The following is a 7500-nucleotide window of genomic DNA, read 5'->3' as shown; positions in this document are numbered from 1 at the left end:
ATATATATTTATATATACATATTGAAATTATATTTTCAGATACCAAAATCTATATTGAAATCCTTTATGTTTACATTGTCAATAGTTTTGATATTGCATAATAACATTTATTGGAACGATATTTTATATTATTGTCTTTCAACGGCATTAGGTGCTATTTGTGGTACTGCTTATGGTATGATGATGTCAAGTTGGACAATGAATATTAATTTAACGACAACAATTATGGTACCAATCGATATGATTTTTCTTTTAACCGCCGGTATATTTTATAATCTTAGGTGAGTTCATGGATTGATTAATTGATAATTAATAATAATGTATGAGAAAAATTAAATACTCTTTGAAAGATGATATAAATTGTAACGAATTATTACTTTTTTATTTTTTTTTTTTTTATTCAGAAGTTTACCAACTTATTTGAGATATATAAAATATTTGTCAATATTTTATTACATCAACGAATGTCTCTCAATAATTTATTGGTCTCACGTTGATAAAATTGGTAAGAAATTTTTTATGTACTACTTCTTTTTTTTTTCTTTTTTTTCCTTTGTGTAATGATGATAACGAAGATTAGAGGAACGTAAATGTGATATTTTAGATTGTGAACTAGGCGAAGGATTACCATGTTTAGAAAATGGAACGGAAGTTTTATATGAGTATGGTTATAATGGATCCAACTTTATCTTGGATTTATGTGGAATGATAATCTTAACAATCGTCATGTCTATCGTTGGATACTTTGGAGTTAAAAGAACCAGGAGAGTAAGTCTTTTATCTTAAAAGAAAAAACTAGACATATTAGAAGAAGTAAGATAACTAGCATTAGTCAAATATGATGTAATTGGTATAAATTTTACGATTAGAATTAATTTGTTGATTAGGTAGGCAATTGTAAAGATCAAGTTATGCATTAATTTTATTCTTCCCTCTGTATAATTGTTATTATTATTTAATGTTATATTATAAATAATTTACAACGATGATACATATATATATATATATATATATATATATATATATATATAATTTCTAATAAATCGGTGCCTTTTGACTTTTACGACGAAGTATCAAAAAACTGACAAAATGGCAGACAAGACTTATTATTAAAAGACCTAATAAATCAATGTAATAATGATCGATTATGTAGCCATATTTATCAAGAACTTCTAACCCAGTAGAGATACAAGATATTTCTGGATCTGATAAACAATCTTAAGGAAAATAAAAAAAAAGAAAATTAATAAACAATATTATATATATATTAGAAAAAGAAACTTCATTTAATATATACCTATGTGATCAATTTTTTTCCATTGTATCAAAGAAACAGCTTCCAAACCATAATAAAATGTTGATAAATATTTTAACCATGATATTAGTGGTGATAAATTTCTAAAAAAATTAGAAAAATATGACAAACATTTCGTAAATTGTAAAAGCAACAATAATATCAATAATAATAATAATAATAATAATAATAATAATAATAATAATAATAATAATAATAATAATAATAGTAATAATTGTACTGACCCAAGATGTAAGAAGATGCCAGAATACAAGAGATTTAGGAAATCGATTGGTACGGACACCAAAGAAGCTGTCTCTATTGAATTAAAGGATGCTGACATCAAGAGTCCTGTTGAGATTATAGAGAAAAACAAATGAGTCCTATTATTTCGCTTTATATAAAATAAATCTAGATAATATAATTATAATAAATATATACCAAAAGCGGAAGCAGCAAAGGCACAGAAAATAATTGGTATAATGAAATAAAAAAAATCAAGTAATCCACCTTTCAGTCCGGTGATAAGATAAATCATTCCGGCATATAAAAGTGGTTGAAATATGGTACCTGGAAACTGAACAATTTATAAATCCCAATGATGATTTTGTTAATTTGATATATATATATATATATATATATATATATATATATATTCTTTTTACAATGTATTAATTATTATTATTATTTTTAATGAATTACCATAATTAGAACTTTACTGATGTAATATGATGTTGGATCGTATAAGCTCGCTGCCATTTCACGCAAAAGTAATGGCAATTCACTTGGGAATGTATAAAAATATGCGTAATTAAACATGAATATTGTTTCCACTACGATTAGATAAATAAGACCTTGCATATTTTGTATACTACTTTGATCAACTTCCTTGGTTAAGTTTATGTATGGTAAAGATATAAAAATACCTATAAACTTTCATATTGATATCCTTTACATTTTAGTAATCAGTAAAAATGATAAATTGAAAAAATTTATAAATCGTAAAATTAAAAAAGAAAATGATAAAAATTAATAATAATAATAAAATTGATCTTTATTTTTTTTTCTTTTTTAAATTTTTTAACTTACCAAATAAACTATAAATCGTAGCAATATAGAAAAGAGATTTCTCTTGTAATCGATGTAAGTTCGCCAAAGTAACCATTCGATTTGAGTTAATGTTCTAATCTTTTTAAAATCATTTTTCGATAATACATTGTTAGAAAATATTATTGATAAATTATTAATATCTTTAATATATTCGTGGTTATTTCTGATCAAAGATAAAACTTTTTCTCCGTAAATTGATTTTTCATATCGATCACAGATCCATTTCACCTGTTTAGAATAGAAACTGTGTTCATCCATAATCTTTTTCTTAATTTCTTATAAATACCAATCGTTTTTACCTTCTTAGAATTCTCATCCTCGTTCTCATGTTTAATAGATAATTGGGACACGTAAAACTCAGCATTATTGTAAGTTGGTGGACAGTGTAGATTTAGGCTAATAAAAGTCGATCAAAAGATATAGAAAAAGAAAAAAAAAAAAAAAGAAAAATAATAATATAAATAATATTATTTTTAGGATATACCTATCAAAGAAATTTGTTGCGTCGGTTATTGAGCCTTGAAAGGCAACTCGACTGGCGGATATTAATAAAAGCTGATGAAAAATGTCGAGTAAACCTGAAGCTGGTTGATGTATAGAACAGATAACTATTTTACCCCTTGTAGCAACGTTATGAAGAGTTTTCACTATTGTCATGGCTGCATAACTGTCAAGACCTGTCGTAGGTTCATCGCAAAAGAGAATACTGGGTTCTGTCAATAACTATGACAAAAGAAATTGTTTATAGAAGTGATTTTTGAAAGATATATATATATATATATATGTGTAGAAAAATTTTTCAAAATTAATTCTCAAAAGGTTTGATGAAATTAGCCTTCTTCTTACTTGTACTGCCAAGGACACTCTCTTCCTTTCGCCGCCAGACAATGCTGACAATTTTGAATTAACACAATTGATCAATGCCAATTCCGTCAAAAGTGCAGATATTCTTAATTTTCTTAAACCTGCATGATACCTTCGATCCATCCTCATACATGCCTAATTCGAAAAATAAGAAATCTCTTATAATAGCGTTAATCCGATCGAACAAGAACTCTTAACAAAACTGACCATAAATTCCATGTGTTCCTGAATGGTCAATGATTCAACAACAAGATCCTGTTGAGGCACATAACCAGATATTTTAATCATTTCTTTCTTATTAATTGATCTCCCGTTCAATAAAATTTCACCTTCGATTTCGCCTAATGACAAAAGTAATAATAATAATAACAATAGTAAGATTGGTAATAATAATAATAATAATAATAATAATAATAATAATAATAATAATAATAATAATAATAATAATAATAATAATAATAATAATAAAGGAAGTTGTTTTATTTTTTTCTTTTTATAAAATATTGTAAGATAAATTATAAAGATAATGAAAACCTTTTATTCGTTGACTCAACGTCGCAAGGAGAGTTGTCTTTCCAGCTCCGCTATAAAATACAATTTGTTTTGTTCCATTATAGTAAAACAATCTTAATAAATTCTTAAAGATTGCTTGATTCTTACCTCGGACCCATGATAGCCATCAATGTTCCAGATTGAACAATACCATTTACTAGAAAAATATTTTATATACATATATTGATACAAATTATATTATTATTATTTTTATTATTATTATTATTATTATTATTATTATTATTAATTATTTGTTAAAATTGTTAATACCTCCATTCAAAATACGAATATATTCAAATCTGTTTAATCCGAGGAAACTCTTTAAGTAATTTTGATTTATTTTCTTTTTCACGGCAAAAGATATATTTTTCCACATCAAATTGAAGTTTTTTTCAGGATTTTCTGACGCACTCGAATACTTGATTTTAGTTTGCATCTGCAAAAAAAAAAATTGTTCACGCTGATTCAAGAACAGACTCGCTTTTCGATCTACATATAAACAGGACATAATAAAAAATTTACATAAAATGTGAACGTTTCGTAGCGATTTATACGTAATGCACGTAGTATAATAATTATAAAAAAGATTTAATTATGAGGTAATTAATAGAAATGTTTATAAAAATTCACAGGAATTTAGTATACTTGAAATAATCTAATAAATTAATCTTATGAAGTTATATAAAGTACTGGTTCGATATGATATTAATCAATGCTATGTGATCTCCGTAACTATTCTAATGAGGTTTACATAAGGAAAATAATTTCAATAGGAATAGGCGTTTCTGATAACTGATAAAGACGACAATGACGACAACGATGACGATGATAATGAAGAAATGATGATGATGATGATGATGATAATAATAATGAAGAAGACTTACTTTAATGTTCTAATCGTTGAATGAACAGCAAAATATAAAAAATCAATTGATGAGATGTCCAATTTTGACTTCCGATTGTTTTTTGTTCGAAAACAAAAAAAGAAGCTAAAAATTTAGAATAAATAAATAAATAAAAACGAAGGATGAACAAGTCCGACACAATGAAGATGATTATTCCAATGATTTTACTTTTAAGATAAGACTTATAAAATTATAAAGACAGGACGAACGTGTTAGAAGGATAATCAAAAGGCAAATGTGTACTTCAAGACCGCGTATGTATATATTATATCAATACGATCACCAGCTAATTTGCGATATTGCAAGGAAAATGACGATGGAGAGAGTTATCTATAACTTAGTGGGTTGTAAAGCGTTATGCAACAAACTTGCAGCTCTATTATACGTGGAAAATTAATCGAATGTAGAAAAATATATAAGTATATAAATAGAACATGCAATTAGTATGTAAATCATTTGTTATATGTAATCCATGGATTATAAATTAGTTTTATTTTTATTAAATGATTGTTCAGTTCATTCATTTGCTCGCCTGATCTAATAAAATTGATATTTATAGAAAATTGGAATTTTAAAAGATTTCTATTGTGATCTAATTATATCAGATGGCTGAGATTAGATTGAAAGAAGAACGTATTCTCATTGTCTTAATAAAAATTTATCGATATTAATTTTCATATATGTAGGTCAATTTGAAAGGAAAAAGAAAAAAATAAGTATCATTATTTTAATTATAGTTAATTATAGTGTTTAGTTCAGTATGAATTATTGGATTATCGTCGATTAGATTCAACGAAAATATATTTATTAATATTAAATAAATATATATAACTAATATTAATTAATATATTAAATAATAAAATATATTAATTAACCCGTCGATATAATAAATTTTTATTAAAGAACTTTGATAGGAATAGATAGATTGTTTAAAAAATTTTTTAAATATTTAAATCTAATTCGACATGAAATTAAATAAATAATAACATAGGATAGAATAGAATATTCTTGTATAATAAAATAGAATGAAGAATGCAATATATTGTAAGTGAGCAAGATTTTAAATGAAACAGGTACAATTCCTCGAGTTTAATGAGAGAGAATGATGTTGAGAATGATTAGGGGAAGAAAATAATTAGGGGAAGGCAAAAGAGGGTACAAAGATCGCGATGATGATAAGACGATAGAAATTATTTAGACGATTTGTTGTGATTACACGATAATAGTTAGCGAAGGTTAAACGAAATAATGTTTACGTTTACGTTTCCAAACATTTTAGTTTGACTCCTTTTTTTTTCTCTCTTACTCTTTCTCTCTCTCTATCTCTCTCTCACTCTCTTTCTCTATTTCTCTTATATTCATCCTCACATTATTCATCACGTATCTCTCAATTCAACGACACAACAGGAAGAAAACAAAAAGGATTCTGTTAAGTTAGAAGGAGAATATATATATATATATATATATATATATATATATATACATATATATACGTACTTAATATCGTTTCAAATATAACCGATGTTTAGTTGTACCTAATACATAGTACAGTTTTAATCGTTATCGTGTCTCGTGTCTCGTGTCTCTTGTAATTAGAAAATTGTTTATCATATATTTTATAACATTAACGTATGAAAACATTTATTATTATTATTATTATTATTATTATTATTATTATTATTATTATTATTATTATTATTATTATATTTATTTTGCATAAGGGGGCTTGTCTCTCTCTCATCATCATCATCATCATCATCATTATTATTATTATTATTATTATCATTATTAATTTACTTGTCCTATTGTCTCTATATTATTATACTTTTATAATTATTTCCAGTTATTATTTGACAAAATGGATCCAGCGTTACCGTCGCCATCATCATCAGCACATATTACACGAACGAACCAAGAATCTTGGACGGATGAAGAGGATATGTTTTTATTCATCCTTATAAAGAATCGTTTCGAAATAATCAACCCTACATCCAGTGCAGAAACGAAGGCAGAATTATGGATAGAAGTGGAAGAACGTTTAAACAAAAAATACAAAAAAAAGAGAGACATAAATTGCGTTAAGGAACGTTGGGAAAAGTTGAAGAGTTTGGCAAAACTCGATGTTTATACGTTCCTATCGAAGGTTAAGTTAGAATAACATATACAGACGTGTATATGTGTGTTCGAAAATGTTTGAAAAAGGAACAAAAAAAAAAAAGGAAACAATCTTTGTAAACAAACTTTCAAACATTCAACCTACGTTTCGGTTGGAAAATTTGGAAATATTTCTTATATTCCTTCTTTTTCTTTTTAATTACCTTTTTTCTCTTTCTTTTTTTTTTCCTTTTTTCTTTTTATTAACTTTTCTTTATTTTCATCTCTCTCTCTCTCTCTCTCTCTTTTTTTTTTCCTCTTCTTCTTTCTTTTCTCTCTACAATCTCTATCTAATATATTTCAGATCAAAAAAAAGTTACCACGTAACACGAGCTATCGTCCATCGAATTTCAATCTGCAAATTTGGAAATTGTTAAAGCCCCATAAAATAAAGGAGGGGGAGTCCGATGATACGAACGAGTATACCAAATACATATCCAGTTTCGAATTTCCCGATGAGATTAATACATTATTGGACAATTTAATAAGAATGAGCGATATCGTGTTCGATCCAAATTTTTCTAGTTCGTCTTCCTCCAATATATCAGAAAGAAGTCGTAGCCTAAGTCCTCCAAGAACGATGTCCCCTGTAGTTTATACATCGTATAGATCTAGATCGGT

General features: G+C 26.1%; 3 protein-coding genes across 25 annotated transcripts in view; 2 read left to right on the top strand and 1 right to left on the bottom strand.

Annotated features, from left to right (window-relative positions):
• The window catches only part of LOC124953485 (protein brown-like), a 4281-nt gene extending 2603 nt beyond the window's left edge, over positions 1-1678 (top strand). For 2 of the 4 annotated variants that reach the window (XM_047504947.1, XM_047504950.1), the window contains 3 exons: positions 40-281; positions 405-505; positions 605-1677. In XM_047504947.1, the coding sequence (XP_047360903.1) occupies positions 40-281; positions 405-505; positions 605-786 (525 nt within the window). In that variant the 3' untranslated portion in view covers positions 787-1677. Of the gene's footprint in view, positions 1-39; positions 282-404; positions 506-604 lie in introns of all 4 variants that reach the window. The other 2 variants (XM_047504949.1, XM_047504948.1) reach the window with 2 other exon arrangements.
• LOC124953483 (protein scarlet-like) overlaps positions 933-7500 on the bottom strand; it is a 14445-nt gene continuing 7877 nt past the window's right edge. Inside the window, exons 1-15 of one of the 9 annotated variants that reach the window (XM_047504938.1) lie at positions 6223-6291; positions 4705-4809; positions 4091-4256; positions 3929-3977; positions 3803-3852; positions 3476-3609; positions 3251-3403; positions 2889-3127; positions 2704-2800; positions 2384-2632; positions 1997-2227; positions 1736-1871; positions 1540-1645; positions 1298-1398; positions 935-1217 (exon numbers count right to left, since the gene is read on the bottom strand). In XM_047504938.1, coding sequence (XP_047360894.1) covers positions 1036-1217; positions 1298-1398; positions 1540-1645; positions 1736-1871; positions 1997-2227; positions 2384-2632; positions 2704-2800; positions 2889-3127; positions 3251-3403; positions 3476-3609; positions 3803-3852; positions 3929-3977; positions 4091-4256 — 1893 coding nt within the window. In that variant the 5' untranslated portion in view covers positions 4705-4809; positions 6223-6291 and the 3' untranslated portion in view covers positions 935-1035. Of the gene's footprint in view, positions 1218-1297; positions 1399-1539; positions 1646-1735; positions 1872-1996; positions 2228-2383; positions 2633-2703; positions 2801-2888; positions 3128-3250; positions 3610-3802; positions 3853-3928; positions 3978-4090; positions 4257-4704; positions 4810-4893; positions 5117-6222; positions 6292-7500 lie in introns of those variants that run through there. The other 8 variants (XM_047504939.1, XM_047504940.1, XM_047504937.1 and 5 more) reach the window with 8 other exon arrangements.
• LOC124953478 overlaps positions 6228-7500 on the top strand; it is a 12491-nt gene continuing 11218 nt past the window's right edge. For 11 of the 12 annotated variants that reach the window (XM_047504927.1, XM_047504926.1, XM_047504923.1 and 8 more), the window contains exons 1-2: positions 6569-6868; positions 7184-7500. The exon at positions 7184-7500 is cut by the window's right edge and continues 194 nt beyond it. In XM_047504927.1, coding sequence (XP_047360883.1) covers positions 6584-6868; positions 7184-7500 — 602 coding nt within the window. In that variant the 5' untranslated portion in view covers positions 6569-6583. Of the gene's footprint in view, positions 6355-6568; positions 6869-7183 lie in introns of those variants that run through there. The other variant, XM_047504916.1, reaches the window with a different exon arrangement.

This window comes from Vespa velutina, chromosome 12 (assembly GCF_912470025.1).
Source record: "Vespa velutina chromosome 12, iVesVel2.1, whole genome shotgun sequence".
Taxonomy (NCBI): Eukaryota; Metazoa; Arthropoda; class Insecta; order Hymenoptera; family Vespidae; genus Vespa; species Vespa velutina.
This window is presented reverse-complemented; position numbering and strand designations above follow the sequence as displayed.